This window comes from Chlamydotis macqueenii, chromosome 4 (assembly GCF_036417535.1).
Source record: "Chlamydotis macqueenii isolate bChlMac1 chromosome 4, bChlMac1.mat, whole genome shotgun sequence".
In the NCBI taxonomy this organism is placed as follows: Eukaryota; Metazoa; Chordata; class Aves; order Otidiformes; family Otididae; genus Chlamydotis; species Chlamydotis macqueenii.
The window spans coordinates 49121571-49139236 of record NC_141559.1 but is presented as its reverse complement, the minus strand read 5'-3'; the positions used below and the strand labels follow the sequence as shown (position 1 = coordinate 49139236).

The following is a 17666-nucleotide window of genomic DNA, read 5'->3' as shown; positions in this document are numbered from 1 at the left end:
CAATGTATTTCCTCTCAAAATCCCAAAGCAATCTTGGAGCGATTTTAGCGCCCATATTAATCACTGACCAAAAGAGACACTGCTCCTTAATCTGATCCAAAGTCCTCACAGAAACTTAAATATAATTTTATTACTCAGTTTGTTCTATTTTGTGGCTATTAAATTGCACAAAGACCTTTTAAATGCTAGCTCACACCATTCTCAGAGTGTCCAAAATTGATTTTTTAAGTAATGTCGCTATTGTGGTTAAAGGTAAAATCATCATATCATAACAGTGAAAATACTATTGCAATGATGGTCCATTCCCATGCGAACTACCATGTGCCAAAGCATCCTGTGCTCTGTTGAAGGGCTTAGGAACCAAGGTTCTTGCAATCCATCTGATCATTTAGACCAATGGAGAGATTCTTGCAGTCTGAAAGCTTTTGGGTAAGGCCCAACATGCCAGAAGGTTTCCTATAAAGTTATTTTATTATCATGTGGTAGAAAACATAAAGCAAAGATCCATCTCCCAGCACACACTTTATTTTTCAAAGATTTCAGAAAATACAGGCCTTTGGACTGAGTTCAAGATCTGTTCTGGGATCTTAATAAAGATCCACACAAGAAACCAGACAGAGTGTGTAGAGGCTTTCTACTGCAAATGCATTCAGGAAACCGCCTGGGCCTCTGTCAAAACTACTTAAGGGAACTGGATTTTTAAATTAACCTGAAGCAGAGCACGTAATGTTGTTAGTCCTGTGTAAACAGAGATTATTTTCTTATTAGAGTATTAATTCTCAGAAGTGGAGAGGAAGATAAAAAAAAAAAACTACCTACAATAACGGTTTAGTCGTGCAGTGCTTACGCACAAAAGCAGTTCTTGTCTGAATGAGTAATCCCACCAATTTTAGCTCAGATTTACACATCATACCCTGAATTAGATATGTCTAAATCATCTCAAGTGTGTATCCATAGAACTAGAGAGAGATTTTATTGTTTTTCTTGAAGTTTTTAATAAGATTTTATGACTTTTCAACCTGAGGTACAATTCCTCGTATTTTAGATGACATTCTAGCTCTGCTGAAGTCAATGGCAATTTTCAAGTTTACTTCAGTGTTATTTGAACTTCCCCTTTTGTACTTTAAAAATTACTTTTCTATACAAGACAAAAGGACTTCAGAGGTCAGTTTTCCGAACTGGGGGTTATTTTATTCTCTTTCTGTAACTATTTACTCAGTCAAGGAACTAGTATAAAGGATTCAAACTCTACATTATTCAAGCATTACAGCAAATATCTTTCCTACAAAATTAAGACTTTCAATCTTGTTCTAAAATAGAAATGATGTCCGATTTGGGGGAAGAGTCAGCATCTTCACTTTTTTTCTTTTGAGTTAGGAGCATAATTTGCTTGTTTGTAACATACCCTAGACAAAGCTCCACTGGTCTGAACACACTTTTACATCTGTCTTTAGTGATAATCTTGCAACTTTTACCTTCACATTACTGACAACTTTAAACTTCAATAAATTTGCACCTTTAGAATGTTTAGACAAGCTTAAAATGAATAATTTCCTAAAGGTTTTTTCACATTTACTTTCTGTTTTGTGAGCCCTTCTGGCTCATATCACATTGCCGTAAAGGTTAGCAATTTACCACTTCTCAATTAAAATAGGGCAAAAAAAAAGTGTGTAAAGTACATGCGTAGTTCATATTTTTAGCATACTTACTTTGAATGAATTATATGCTTTTTTATAACCTCTGTCGTGCTGCATTGTAGTTGTTACAGTAATGTTGATGATCAGAGGGCTGGAGCATCTCTCCTATGAGGACAGGCTGAGTGAGTTGGGGCTGTTCAGCCCCAACTTGGGGCTGAGAAGAGGAGGCTCCAGGGAGACCTTATAGCGGCTTTCCAGTACGTAAAGGGGGCCTACAGGAAAGACAGGGAGAGACTCTTCAGTAGGGCCTGTTGTGACAGGACTAGGGGTAGTGGTTTTAAAATAGAGGGAGATAGATTTAGATTAGATATTAGAAAATAATTTTTTACACTGAGGGTTGTGGAACACTGGAACAGGTTCCCCAGAGAGGTGGTGGATGCCCCATCCCTGGAAACATTCAAGGCCAGGTTGGACGGCGCTCTGAGCAACCTGATCTGGTTGGAGATGTCCCTGCTCCTTGCAGGAGGGTTGGACTAGGTGACCTTTGAAGGTCCTTTTCAACCCTAACCATTCTATCATTCTGTGATTCTATGTTAAGAGTTTAAAGAAATTCCTAAAAGCCTCTCAGGCACAAAACCCGGAAGTGCTTGTGAACTTTTAAACCTGGTGGTATGGAAAAGTGATAACTATTACAAACAATCATAGGAAGGACAGAGAACAAATTGACTGAGTAGTGGATGCTGCTGATTTCATGAACCGTAGCTAAGACAGCAAGAGAAAAGGAGATTATCTGTTGTACTTCTCGGTATCTTAAATCTTATTTGCCACCTTTCAAGAAACTTAAGGAAATTATTGTGATTATTTCTCAAAGGCTTGTAGAATGAAGGAGCTTAAAAAAACCTTTTTTTTGCCTTTCAAAACTTTTCTTGCAATCGTAGATGCTTTGGGCTTGATTGAAAATGTAACATGCCAGGCACATTTTGGTGGAAACCATATAAACATTCTGTCTCAGTAAAAACAGCCATAGTTTGTTTGATAAAACTTTACCTCACATTCTATATTACAACTGCAAAACTTTCACTTACACAGTTTTTTATTCCTTACAAGAATGTTGTTCATAAAGATACTCCGATATAGGCGTTACACGACCATACGCTATCTTTCCATTAGGCCCCATTCTTCTTTTACTAAAAAGTAGTTGAACTGCCCTCAGAAGATGACTTAATTTTGTTGCCCACATTGCTACAAAATATGTAAGTTACACTAATATTAACTGATTTTATTTTTTGCTACATCTTTTTTAGACAATGGTATTGTATTTTGCCTGTTTGCAGATAGGAACATGACACACAGGAAAAAAAGGACAAAAGCACCCATTTAGTGTCCAGTGTGAGGTACCTAAGACAAAAATTTTTGAGTGCTCAGCATTTTGGAGCACTTGATATTTTCCAAATACATCTTCCATTGATTTTAGCTGCAGTTGTGATTATTCAACATTTCAACAGTGAACTGAGTAAGGTTCCAGAAAAATAAGAATGAAACATGATGAAGTATGAAAAGTTAGTCTACATAATTTGCAGAACCTCTGTTAAACACAGTGTAGCACAAGTAGGACTAAACTCTAGTTAACATAGGGACATTCAGTTGTCTTAATTGAGAGATTTTCTTTCTTTTCTTGTAGTGTTCTGACACATTCACTATATGTATTTAAAAATGCATGCTTCTGAGTGCGTGTGTGTTCATGTGCCAAATGAAATAGGGCCATATACACAACAGTTGTTTTGGCTTCACAGCCCCAATTCAACTCAAAATTCAGTATGCTCACCAAAAAACATGTGAGCGTGTCATTAAATCTTTTCCATTATGAACAATGAGGCCAAAGTAAAGCTGAATTTTTAGTTTTGAATGCATGGAGCAGTAATCTGGAAGTCTTTCTTTCCACATAATTCTTTCCTACTTTGTTAAAAAGTAACATTGTTATTATTAAAGAAATGCCAACTGACCCCATCAAAAGAGCTGGAACCATTCCCATACTTCCACAGGACGCTATCACTTCCCGGTGGCAGTGGTAATTAATTACCACTTACCTAGTCAGTACTAGAAGTAAGGGAACTCTGCCTGAAGGCTTCATCCATATTTCTGCAATAATTATATCGAGATTCAAGGATGTTGTGATCGAGTTCACTCAGGGAAAGGTCCTGTTCCAGCCCCAAAGATTTGGGCCAGATATCCCTAGGTAGCCTCCAGATGAGTTTCCTTCCTCCGTTTCCTCAGGGTATGTTGCTCGGTGCTGCAGCCCCGCCCCTACAGGGGGCCATCGCTTCGACCAGGGGTCCTGTTGCCTTTACATGGGGCACTGTCACCTCAAGGTGGGGCACTGTCACCTGAGCCTGTGGCACCATGCCCTCAAAACCTGGGTCGCTGTCCTCTCCATGTGGGCTGCCAGGACATCAGCCAGGAGTGCCATCATGCCTACATGGAAAACCATCAAGGCCACCATTGCCTCAAGGTGGGGCACCGTTATCTCAACCTGGGATGCTGTCACCTCAAAATGGAGTACCAGCACCTCAGCCTGGGGCACTGTTATCTCAACCTGAGGCACCATCACCTCATCATGGGGCCCTGTCACCTCAACACGGCACCCCATCACCTCAACCTGAGTCCTGTTTGCTCAGTTTGGGGACTGTCACCTCAACTGGGGGGCACCATCACCTCAGCATGTGGCTCTGTCACCTCAACATGGCGCCCCATCAGCTCAACCTGAGTCCTGTTTGCTCAGTTTGGTGAATGTCACCTCAAATGGCGGCACTACCACCTCAGCATGGGACCCCATAGCCTCAGCGTGGGTCCCCGTTTTCTCCCCGCTTCCCGCAGGGGAGGGAAACGGAGAATCGGCGCCTGAGGGGGCCGGGAAGGGAGGTCCCGGCCTGCGGCTCCCTTCCCGCCCCCCTCAGGCACCGCCTTTCCCCGCCCGGCGACGCGAAGGGGCCGGCCCGGGCTACGTTGAAGCCTGGCATCTGCAGGACGGCTGCGGTGCTGCGCGGTTCCCCCTTCCTTTCCTCTGTCATTCTTTTTCCTCCCGTGTGTGTGTGTGAGTATCCGCCCCGACTTGAATGCGCCGTTACTACAACAAAGCCGAGGAGGGGAGGGGGGAGATGGCGGCGGCTGCTGCTGCTGCTTCCCGGGTGCTGCCGGCCCGGCCCGGCCTGGCCTGGCGGCGGGGCCTCCGGTGCTTCGTTTCGGAGGTCGCCGGTGCTTCCCCCGATCGGAGGGTGTCTGGAGAGCGGGTGTGTGGCGGTTGGGGGCGGCGGGAGTGGGCGGTGGGCATTTTCCTCCCCCGCCGGAGGTAATTTTTGCCAGATGAAGCAAGGTGAGAGACGCTTTTCGTGGTGTTTTGTTTTTGTTTTTTTTTTAAATAAATATATCATTTTAAAATCATTATATAATTTATTTTTAAATTATTTTTTAATTTGTTGTCTTTCTACTTGGGTCCCTGCCTGAGCGACAGGTACGTAGGTGTCTCCCGAGTGTGTGGCACACGCTGTATTTGGAGGGCTTCGCCTGGCGTCAAGCCCCCAGCGTTTAGTCACGCCGCCCCGAGATGCAATTTACACCCCGCTTCCGTGCCGTGCCAGCCCTCTCTGCTTCTTGGGGGGACTGGAAAAGAGGTGGGAGATTTTATTCCCAGGCACCGGCCCTCGTTTGCGCCAGAGTCATTGGCTTTGGGAACAAGTTACTGCGTCGTGTGCGCTGTCCTTAAAGTTAGCGGACTAGAAGAGACGCATTGAAATGATGCTTGAATAGAGTTTGGTGAACTGTTTTGGTTGGGTGTAATTAGTGGGAATTAAGTCCACTGAAATGATCGTTGTAAGCAGCTTAGCTTGAGCGTGTTAAAATCATAACAATGGTCATGTTTCTGCAGTTTCCTCAGGACAACTGTATTGTAACTCCCCCTGCCTTGCAGAGGGCTGTGTTCTGCACTAACGGTTCCCAAGATGGAGCTGTGGTTTGGAAAAATAACCAACTGCTGAATCTTTTGGCCCCTGTGGATTTGTGTGGAAATCACAAAAGAGGTAATTGAAATCCTGGGCCTTTCCTTTCATTTGTGCAGCCCCTGCAACAGAGTACTGAATTCATTTCAAAGCGTCTCAGCAAGATGATACAACGTATGTTATGCTTGTGAAGCTGTGTTTTTTTTCTGGAGTTTTCACAGCATGTTAGAGAAATTGGCATTTTAGATTATAGTTCAGCATGGTTTGTGGCAGAACATAATTGAAGGTCATATAACTTTTATGCCTTACTGAAGTTTTTACTTTACAGTTCTGTTAAATACAATTTTTCAGAAACAGCTTTTATTATAAGTATGCAAATATTTACATTTGTTCATTCTTACTTTAAGACATACAAAAAGCATCTAGTGTTTGCATTTGGACATGTATGTATTTAAGAACTGTGTAGTAACAGTTCCTGTGCAACATTCATAGAAACAGCAGGAAAACTCTGGGATGGAATGACTATAACATAAATAACAGTGCGAAATTTCTTTCAAATCCCTGCTTTTGTCTTTTATGAGGTGCTCAGTATAGAGCATGAAGTGTCTTGTGCACATTTTTGCTTCTGTGAAAAAGTAGTTAATCTCTTTTTCTTGGGTAGAAAGCGATTTCTGGGGTTGTCAATGGAGAGAGAACAAAGTTCCATAAAAAGTTAAATTCTTCAGAGGAACTATTTGAAGACTAAAATGAAGTAATCATTACTAGAAAATTAGTCACCGGATGTTAGCTTAAGAGTGGGTTTGTAAGATAATTGGCATTTTAAAATACAGTTTCCAAAAATTCCAACTCGGCTTTTGGAATGCTTCAGGCTCTCCTGTCACTTTTTCTTGGGGTTTTTTGTAGCGCATGATGTTGTTCCCTTGTATTTTCTCAGCCTAGATAATCCTTGTAATGGTGTGGAATAGAGACCAGAGAAAAAGAAAGAACAAGGAATTTGGGGATATTTTCTCCCTTTTTTTGGGACTTAAAAGCTTTTGTGACCTACTGGGATTTTTGTTTTGGTTCTGTGCTTGCCCATGTTTAAAAGGGCTTTCGGAGGGTCCTGTGTTTCTGCATAAGACACATGGGCTCAGAGGGCCATCAGGACCACAGAGCCTGTTGAGGCGTTGAAAGTCCAATTGGCCAATCCGTTTAGAGACTTGACCCTACAGCACATGCGGGTGTTTCTCTAAGGAGTATTTCAAAATCGGTGGGATAGGTGGCATATGGTCTTCTGTGGCATAGGTGACAGGAGCTTTTTTAAAGTCTGCCCAGTCAGGAGTCGAGTGATACAATAATATCCCTGCAGTTTAGAGGAAAGAGCCTCAAAGTGAGCTGGCTCCTAGGTGAGCCTAGGTATCTCCTTAAATTAATGGGAGATAGGCGGACTGTTATTATGATGGATGTACGTTAGTGCTTCTGTCAGACCTGCTTTTCAGAATTTTTTTCGTTCTTTGCTTCCTGGTCTCATGCTCAACCAAGAGTGGTGATGAAATGGTCTGAAATATAACCTACATTCCTTTGCTAAGGTTTTTCCCATCCAACAATCTCAACTGATGTTTAAGTCACAATTCAATGATAGATATTTGCTGTTCTTTAAGTGTTTCATTTTAATAACATAATAAACACTGTAACTCCAGGAAACCCATGTTACGATGAATTTCAGATAGCCCTATATTTCAGCATTTTATCTGCTTTTCCATACTGAGTTTTCTCATCTGAAGAAATGAACGAGTCATAAAAATATGACACGGGAGGATGTCAAAAGACCTTCACCTCATTTGCCCCCTGCACACATTCTGAGGAAACATAAAAATACTTGGGCTATTCCTAAGTGATGTTTGTTTAAGCTGTTCTTTGTATACTGATTTAGCGACTGAATTTCTGTACTTCACTCTGCTCACCTATACCAGACAGTTCCTCTTATCTAGAAATATATTCACTGATAATTGAGAGTTGCATCTTCTTTTCAGTGGCTGTGGAGAGTGTGATGGCTATCTCTGTAAAACTGTATGTGTATTTTCCAAACTGTGATAATAGGTGTCGTCTTGCACTCACAAAACTCGCATCTATTTGGTCTGTGTGGAAGCACATCTATGCAAAGCACTGAGGGAAATGTTGATGACATGCCTACTTGTGCAGTCAGATCACTAAGCATACTAAATCTGTAACGTTAGAAGCGTGAACGGACTTCTAGTTCCATGAGCATTTCTGTTGTTTGAGACAATTTGTGTGTTGTGCCACTTGGCAGAGATGGCCTGGTATTCTGGAGTATGCTGGGAGTTACTTGCTGCTGAGCTCCGTCAGTAGTTTGTGAAATGGTGTAGTTGCTTCCTTTGTGGTCCTGCCATCTATTTCAGGACTGGCGCAGAGGCAAATCCAGAAAATGCCAAAGTAAGTGGCACAGTATAGATGGTCAGCTCTTGGATGAAAACGTCAATGCTCTTGAACTCTATTACAGCTTTATTTTTGAGATCTCGCTTCCCAACAGTAGCAGATGGGCATCTGTAGAGTCTAAGCATTTCTGGGCCATACCTCTACTCCACACAAAGGATGAGACAGGAGCACAGGCTGAACCCAACTGGTCTGTTACAAGGTGAGAGCAGGGGGAAAGTTACTGTACAAATATTGGTGGAAGAATTGTTGTGTCTCATTTACTCTTGAACTGTGATGAAAGAGAGGTTTTATGCCTTCATGTAGTTTCAAATGGGGAATGATCAATGGTGGTTTGAGAGCTTGAAGATGTACACAGAGACCTTTGCTGAAATTTGGGCCACCTTTGTGCTGTATTTCTTGAGATAGTTGATCAAGATGGAAGCATTGCTTACGTGAAGTGAGGGAAGTGGTGCATCGGTTGTCATTTGGAAGACGGTAATACCTGACTCCCAACAGTGCAGCAGCTGCTTGGATTAGTCTTAGCAGATCTCAGGGGATCTGATGTTTGAGTGCTGTACTTGGTGCTTAAGGCAGGCACACACAGGTAGTCCCCTGGCTGGTGCACTGGGATGATTGCATGCATAACTCCAGTGTTTATGGGGCAGATAGGCTAAAGTTTTGCTTTAATAAGGGGAATTGGTTTCCTTTTTCATGCATGCTGTCATGGACTACTTCCTGGTGCCAGGTTCATGACCTTCAATTTTGGGTAGTCTGGTTGGATGCAATATTTAAATCCTGGTGTCTGGTGGAAATATAGATATGCACCAGTACAGCAGGAGCAAGAAGGCTCAGCTTCCTTTTAACCTTGTTCTTGATCTTCAATACCTGGCAGTAGAGTTTGTCCTTTTCTGGGCTTTTCCTATCTGTATCCAAATAACTGCTGCCAGGAACTGTTCGATGTCTGCCTATGTTATTGAAAGACTGTGGCTATGGATCACTTTTGGGAGGGATCAGTCCTAGTGACCAGTTTCCCCCTAGCATCTTCCTACCTTTTGGTCCCTGAGATAGATGGAGGTGGGACTCTTCCAGGTTGTGAGAAACTGTACGACAGTAGGCCCATGAGACACTGATGTGTGTGGCATCACTTAGGCTTGTAGAGATGGAGAGCCTTAGGAAGGAAATCCTTCCAGAAGCTGCTGATACTTTCATTGAACAACGTGTGGTTTGTTGTCTTTATTTATTATTTTGATTGTAAACTGCTTCTGTTCCTTCTAGGTTTGGAGGGTTTACTGGTCACTTTCTTGGGATTCTCAGCAGTGATTGAGTAGTTGTGGCCTGTTTAGACAGGCCTCATGGGCATCATCATTCCCATCATCTAACCACAGTAATCTCTGACCCAGCCTTTCTGCTCAGGAGGTCATGAGGTGACCTTCACTGAAGAACAAACATTTAATGTGTGTGTATGAGTGAAGTCCTGGAGCTACAGATCCACACCTCTCAGCATAATGTGTTGCAACTTTTCAGAGTAGGGCAGTGGCTTACTTTTTTTTTTTTTTTTTTTTTTTCTTTCCTCTTTTTCATTATACCTTCACATGAAAGCCTTCGCCCTGCAGTCGTACAGGCTCTCTGGTGGTCATGTGCTTACGTTTGTTCTAAGAGATGATGGCAATTGACTCTGTTCTAGCACTTTCTAGTGCCCGTTTGCTGAACTGAATCCTTGCTTAAAGTAGCCAGGAGACTCAAGGCTTTCTGTGGGAATCCTTTTAAAAGGACTCCAACGTACTTTGGAGCATCTCCAGTGGTCCTGCCTCTGGAGACAGAACTGCTGTTCTAAGGGCTAACCTATCATAAGTTTGGGAGTTACTAAACTATATGTTACAGCATGCAGGGAAAAATATTTTTGTTTGCGTCCAGTAGAGAGAACCTGGCAAAAGACAAACTAAAACAAGAAAAAAAAAAACAACCAACCAACAAAACACAGAGGAAAAACGGCAGCAGTGCTGGGTATATTGACCCTCTAGATTCACCTGTAACTGGATGGAGCTAGATTTTTCCTGGAGGTGCACCATGAAAGGACAGAAGCTAATAGTTGTAAGATGTGACACAGGAAATTCTGATTAAAGAAAAAAAAAAATCACATTGAGGGTTGTTAAGCACTGGAGCAGATGCCCACATAGGACATAAAGTGTTCATCCTTGTTTTTGAGAACTTGGTTGGACAAGGCCCTGAGCAAAACCAGATCCAACTTTGAGGCTGACCCTGCTTTGAGCAGTGGACTGGACTGGATAATGTCCAGAGGATCTCTTTCAACCTAAATTTTTGTATGATTCTAATTCCAGCTCCTGCCTGCTTTCTGGTGTTTTGCACAGTAACTTGGCTGTGCCTCAGCCAGCCCTTCCATCTCAGGGTGTAGGAACAGGTCCAGTGCAGGATGTATAACTGTGTGAAGGAGTAGAGCTTGGATAGGTTTGTCGTGTTGGAGTTTGTTCTGAGCTGGGGTTGAGGCCTTGTGCTTTGTAGATTGGTTATGAGCCAATCATGGTTTGGACTGGGGAAATTGGTACCTAAGTTTGGACAACATATGGTGTGTAGAACAGCTGTAGTAGGTATTGTGTTCTGAGCTTGGAAAATTAGAGTATCTACTAAACAGGCTGGTTGTTTCTTTCATGGGAGGTTTCCGTCAAGGGAAATAGTTTCCTGAGAGGTATTTTGGTATCTCCTTTGCATACTTTGTTGTTTCTTAGTAGCAAAAATGAAAGGTTTAATTGAAGAGGAGGTAGGTACGGCTGAGTATGTGTGGTTTGTCACATGGCTGGAAGCAGCTGCACTAGTTGATCTTGACTGCTGTTGATTGTGTCCCAGAGCAAACTAAGTTTTGGTTTAGTCTGTTTTACAGGTTTTTAAGATTTATGTTTCCCTGTGTTTCCTCTCTTTTAAACTAAACAAACCCTCAGAAGATGGACTTTTCTAATTGTCTTTAAATTTGTATTGCTCTCTCTTCTAGACTTTTTCAAATCTGCCTTTTTTTCTTCTTTTTTAAGCCTCAGCCAAAAATGAGGAAGGAAGGAAGAAGGAGAGGGTGGGGTTTGAACTAGTATGTTTTTACATGGAGACTTGTTTAATTATTGTTATTTTTTAAAATGTTAGTCAGATGATCTGTTTAGCATTTTCACCCTCTCCCAGGAGGTGATTTGGCAGTCAGCAGGTTTAAGGGGGCAGGATCCCTGACAGAGGGGCCGTAATGAGTAAATGGAGTCAGAGGATTTTTGGAGTGTCCTAAAGAACATCTGCCATGGATAGAATAAATCTTGCAATTAAAACACTTCAACCTTCCAACCCTTTAGCTCTCAAACACTTGTTTCTGCTTTCTGAGATTGGGAGCGTGGGTCCCTGTTCTGAAGAGGTAGAAATTTCCAGCTGAAAGGAGAGGTGCCGTCTGTGGGATAACTAATTGTACAGGCTGGATGAGGGTTGCCTGCTTGGTTACTTCTTTCGGTGTCAATTATACTTACAAAGCAAAATTAATAACTCTAAACCAGAAGGTGCCTTATTGGAGCTGAAATCACTGTTGTTATTGCTTCTGATACTTTACATATGTGTTTGTTAATACATTCTAAGATGATGTCTGTTCCTTTTTGTTGCGGGAATCGTATTGTTGACTCATCTTGAGTATACTACAGCTGTGCTGTATTATGTCTTTTGTGGTGATGCACAGTATGCACACAGTAATGTCAGAAATTTCTCATTCAGCCCACAGCATGCATAGGGGGCTTATTTTCCACTTCTATTAAGTATCAGAATCTTAAGACATCCAGAAAGCACTTAGGGCCTTCAGAGGATGTATAGTGTACAAATTCAGAGTGTGGTGTTCTGCGTGCTAGAAATTTGTATGTTACTACATAGAAAAAAAAAAAGCAGCTTTCCTCTATATAAACCGTCATCTTCCTCTATTATTAAAGTAGAGTGCTTAAAAGCAACAGAAGTTGATCATTGCTTGTACTTTAATGTTGAATTCTTTCTTCTTTTTTGTGATTTATTTCAGTACTCTGCATGAATTTCAGATGGTCTGCATTTTAAAAAGTGGAAGATTGATTGGATAACTTTAAGGTGTAACCAAGGTTAAAACACTTTGGCTCTTTCACTAGGTACTTAATGTACTTTGCAAGTATGTTAGTTTCTAACACTCAAAAATGTTTTTGAAAGGCAGTATATGTTCAGACACCAGACCATATCTAAGTGTGTCCTCACTATATCACTTTTTATGTACTACTCTACCTTTGTATAAGATACTTCATATTGCAGCCATGCCTCCTATTAGACATTATCTACAGGAATATTTCAGGTGGTGCTGTAGTTGTCAGGTTTGCAGTTGGCAGGGGAAAAACACCCAATACGTTTAGTGTGAATAAGGTCTTGATCTTTGTTTAACGTGGAGGAGGATGTCAAAATGCTACTTGTCCTTTGGGCAGTGCAGCAGCAGACAGTGGTTGGCCTGAACAGGAGCTGAGTGGTCTTTGCTCTTGTGCTGGCTGGCTGGTGAGAACACATAGATGCGGTCTCAGTAGGTACTTAGATCTCAGTGCATCCACATCTTGACGAGAAAGTGAGTCCCTACTGCCCTGGCAGCCAGACTACATGTTTTCCTTGTCTGCTTGGCCACTGTGTCCTGTTCTTAAATGGGTCAATGGTGTTTACAGGTGAAGGGATTATAAAGTGGTATAAACTAGGATGAACTCCAGTGAGGAAGAGACAAAGACAAATGAGTGTGCTTGGCTGGGGTAATGAGTGGGTGTTACAGTTACAAGAAATAGGGAGAGAGACATAGAGGATTACATGGGGAGAAGAAATATTACAGTTAAAAAATATTTAACAAATAATTAATGGCCATCTCTGTTTATTTCCTCCTGTTTGTTTTTAATGGAAGCTACAAAATTAATTAATGTTTAGTTTGTGAACAGTTAAGAGCGTCAGTGAGAGAAATTGCCCCATGCTACATGTCTGTTTTCCATTAAGATGAAGGCTGAAGTTGTTAGCGGATTGTACCAGGAAAGTGGAAGGAGCATTTGGCAATGAAATGACTGATGCTCGTCCTCGTTGCGACAGGACGAGGGGTAATGGTTTTAAAATGGAGGTAGATTCAGAGTAGACATTAGGAAGAATTTTTTTACAATGAGGGTGGTGGAACACTGGAACAGGTTGCCCAGAGAGGTGGTGGAAGCCCCATCCCTGGAAATGTTCAAGGCCAGGTTGGACGGGGCTCTGAGCAACCTGATCTGGTTGGAGATGTCCCTGCTCCTTGCAGGGGGGTTGGACTATAGATGACCTTTGAAGGTCCCTTCCAACCCAAACTGGATTGATGATTCTGTGATTCTATGTTACAACTACTGCTTCTTGGGCAGAGTCAGACTGCTAAACTGCATTTCTCCCTGTACCAGTGATTGCTGTCCATTAATGAGTTATGGCTCAGTCTTAATAAAAACCAGCCCACTGGCAGGTAAACTATTCCAAAGTCATGCAAAGTGGCAAGATGTGTGCTTCTTGGCTGGTGCTGATGGTGGAGGGGAGTGTACAGGCTCCTTGCTGTCTTTTGTCACATTTTACTACCTCTACTCAACCCTTTTGCCACTCTCTTGAATTATATCCCATCCCCACTTAAGAGATTGTGTTCAGAAGAGACATCTGAGAAGTCATGGTGTGACTACGTATTACATTATAGCCAATGAGATACTGTTAGTTTAGTGTCCTTTGCAGGAGTAGCATTACGTAAACTAAAAATACATGGATGTGTGTATTACACTCAACAAAATTTTGTGTTTCAAGCTGTACTAGTGCGTCTGCATCCACCTGCAAACCCAATTTTTGCCTTATCCACTTATGCTCTTACATGTACAACGTGTATGTCAAATCTATGTGTTTGAGATGAGTGAAACACACCACATGCCAGGGATCACTAGAAGTGACATTAAAATGAAAACTTTCAAAATTTCATGTAGCATTTCAAAATAAGAGTTCACAGATGTTTTACTCCTTTGTTCTACTGTTCTTGGAGGAGCTAGGTGCTCTAAAGAGTTTCTTTTTTTGTGGTACCTCTGCTCCTATGGCTTAATAGCATTTTCAGCTTTATACGAGATCTAACCTTATTAAGACTCTTTTCAGTTCTTTGGCTTTGTGAGTCTTAAAGCCACAGGAGATTCCACAGCTTCTGTTTTTAAGGTTTATGTAGTGCTTTTTGGTTTTGGGGTGCATATTTCAAATTCTCCTAAAAATGAGTATTATTTGAGAAGTGGTAAGATATCAGAGTGATACAGGCTTTAAAAACATTCTGTCTTTTGAAGTAATTTTAGCTGGAAGCTTTCTTGGGAATAGTCTTGCAGTTTCAAAGCAAGCTTAGGAATTCCTTTTTCACCTTTGTTTGCCATGGCAACAAACTATATGTGGTTTAAGGGAGACCATCCATCTTGTAAAATGTTCTTGTTCTCCCGCCTTGTGTAGTTGCTTCCACTGTCTTTGGTTTTGGTTTGCTTGGCTCTGAAGAACATCATGTATTTATTGATTACAGCTTACAAAATTTATATAAAATCTGTTGTATGAGAAAAGTACTGGCTAGATGGGAAGAGCAGTCTTTGATACTGGTTGTAGGGTGTTAGGGTTTTCTTATTTTAACTCTGTGTATATCCTACTAATGAGTGGAAACTTTCATATCGCCCCTGCCACGTGCATAGGATGTAACACCATATATTTCTGCAAGAAGTATGATGCAATGGGAGCAGATTTGTAGAGCATTAATGGTTAGCGTTGAGGACCTGATATTTACACTGTATGTATTTGAGGATTTTCTTTTGGGTTTGACCGTAATTTGGTCACATGAACTGAGTGATGACTGCTGGTTTAAGTGCACTGGTTTTGTGCCTGGAGCAATCTTTAAAGGTTAGTTTCATCTGAAAGAATCAAGTTTGCTCACTGTACTATGCAGTGTGAATTAGAGGACTGTCAAGAAAAGCAGGTTCTTGATCCAAGCTGAAACATTAACACTGTCTCACCCTACATCTATTACAATTTAACCTATAGAGCCATGGATCTTTTGATCTAAATTTAAATTGCTCCTACTCTAAGTGCTGAAAGTCTGCAGCTTGAATGGCTGTGTCAGCGAAAATGAAGACCACCACATGCAAACAAGGTTTTTAATATAAAATCCAAACTAATGATAGCTCATTAGTGGCTCTAGCTTAAAGGGACAAAATAAGACACTTCAATTGCTTGTTTGTCATAGTTAAGACTCTTCAGCCACTAGCAAAGTTTGACTAATTTCCTTAGTAGTGAAAGTTTTGAAATTGTGATTATTTGGTTTTTGTTGGCTTAAAGTAAAGCTTTTCAGTCTAACGTGTAAGTTGCGTACAATAAGGTGGCACTAAATTTTTTTATAGAACTCATTACGAAGTTGTCCTTAGCAACGTAACATAATTAATTGCATAATTATAAGTTACTAGAGCTAAAAGAGTAAAGAATGAAACTATTATGCTAAAAATGTACTGGTTTTATGCTAACCTTTGGAAACCTTTTCTGATGGTTGCAGGCGACACTTGATATTTCAGTATGGATCGTTTTGAAGATGTATCAGATGGTGAAGTGGATCATGCTTTCTTTGACAGTGATTTTGAGGAAGATAAAAAGAAAGCTGAAGAAAACAGTGAATGTATAGAGCAAGGAAGTACAAAGGCAGCTCTTGCAGACCCTGATTTGGTTTCTAATTCAAAGGATGCAAAGCATTGTGAGGAGGAAAGTAAAGAAAAGCAGAAAGATTTGCAGAAGGATCAGCCCCTAGAAAATAGCAGAGATCATCCTGGAAATGCTTCATCTTTGTCAGTTTCTACAGTTGTGGAAAATGCAGGTACATCTGGAGCAATGTCTGCAGCAAGTAGGGGAACACAGGAGAATGTTCCTGCTGGAATCCCCAAAATAGTTAAAGAGGGTGAAGAAGATTATTATACAGATGAAGAAGATAGTAGTGACGATGGCAAGAAACAGAAGGTTAGACCAAAGTCAGCTAAGCAGTCAAACAGCATAAAAAAGGCTAGCAAAAAATACACTAATATCAGCTCCTCCTCCTCTTCCTCCTCCTCTTCCTCCTCGTCCTCATCCTCAAGCTCAGATACAGATTGTTCTGATACAGATTCTGATAGCTGTTTATCAGATTCATCTCATTCTTCCTCAAAGAGGAATGCTTGTAGGAATGCTCTTTTATCTCCAAAACAAAAATTCAAGTCAGCAACAAAATTAGCAGAAGGAAAACCAAAGTTCGGTGACTACCTGGAGGAATCTGAAGACACAGTGACTGACGTAACACCTCTGTCAACTCCAGACATAAGTCCTATCCAGTCTTTTGAACTTGCAGCATCAAATGATAAGAAACTAAAAATAAAAAGACAGGAAAATGTGAACCAAGAATTATATGGTAATTTCAAAGTGCAACACAAAATTTGTAAAACCTATGGAGCTGGGAAATCCAATCTTATATCTTTTTTCTTTTTCATTAGATTCCGAGTTTGATCGCAGATATAGTCAAAAAGTCTTGCATGATGCCATGGACCTGAATCAGCTTTTGAAAGGTGACTTTTAAATTTTCTTTTAACAAAGTATGACATCTGTACCTTATTGAGAACAGTTGAGTTATAATAGAAGAGAATGAGGTTTTAATATGCCGTATGTATTTTTAAAACTGGTTTGTGGTTAAGCTGTGTTGATCTAATTCTTTGAATCCTTATGTATGTAAACAGTGCTGATTCTACAGTGGAAAGAAGAGGCATATGTATAAGCATGTGTTGGTATGCATAAACTAGAAGTAAGATATACAGATGAGGTGAATCTCTGCGTAAGATTTGATATAATGACAAATTGAATAATAAAACTGCACATGCATTTTGAGAAATCAAGGTTTATTATCTAAATTAAACCACCAACCTTTCTTGTAAAATTCTGGGTTATCAACCTTCAAAATGGAAAGGCAGTCTAAAACTACATTGTATGGTATGATATATGCATGTATTCATATATTTAAACTTCTGGTACCTTTTTTATAATGAAACAAAATTATTAGAAATTCTTTTTCCGAACTAAGTGTCTGCCTTCTAAAGTACTATGAAGTTGAGTACAGATATTTTAAAGAGAAAAATAACTGATAATCTCTACTAAAACTTGAGTGCTTGCTTCTTGCCAATAGATTTAATAATCTTAATAATGAAGTCTGAGAGAGAGAACTTTATCTCTTTCACTTTATTCGTTGCAGATCTTCATTGTATGGGGTGAGAATGTATTGAATGATCTCGTGTGCATATTTTAAGGGCTACACAGTGCTTTTGGGCTTATTTTCATGGACCAGAGTTTTCAGTAGTAAAATCTGTAGAATAAAAGAGACTTGGCTCAAGAAATCTGATCTCGGGTGAGGAAAGCCTCTTACAGTCTAAGTCTGGTACATTTAAACCTAAGTTTTCTGTATTGTGGTAGGTATGTCATGACTAAAACTGAGTATGTTGTCTTCCTTCGCTTTGCACCTTCCCCGATTGAGCCTATAGTGAGTTAAGGATTCAAAATACATTGTATGGATCATTTTAACTTTCCTATGCGT

General features: G+C 40.7%; 1 protein-coding gene across 1 annotated transcript in view; it reads left to right on the top strand.

The window, feature by feature from the left end:
• The first annotated feature begins 4641 nt into the window (after positions 1-4641).
• CFAP97 (cilia and flagella associated protein 97) overlaps positions 4642-17666 on the top strand; it is a 33278-nt gene continuing 20253 nt past the window's right edge. Inside the window, exons 1-3 of the mRNA XM_086747631.1 lie at positions 4642-4728; positions 15618-16496; positions 16579-16650. Coding sequence (XP_086603757.1) covers positions 15638-16496; positions 16579-16650 — 931 coding nt within the window. The 5' untranslated portion in view covers positions 4642-4728; positions 15618-15637. The remainder of the gene's footprint in view (positions 4729-15617; positions 16497-16578; positions 16651-17666) is intronic.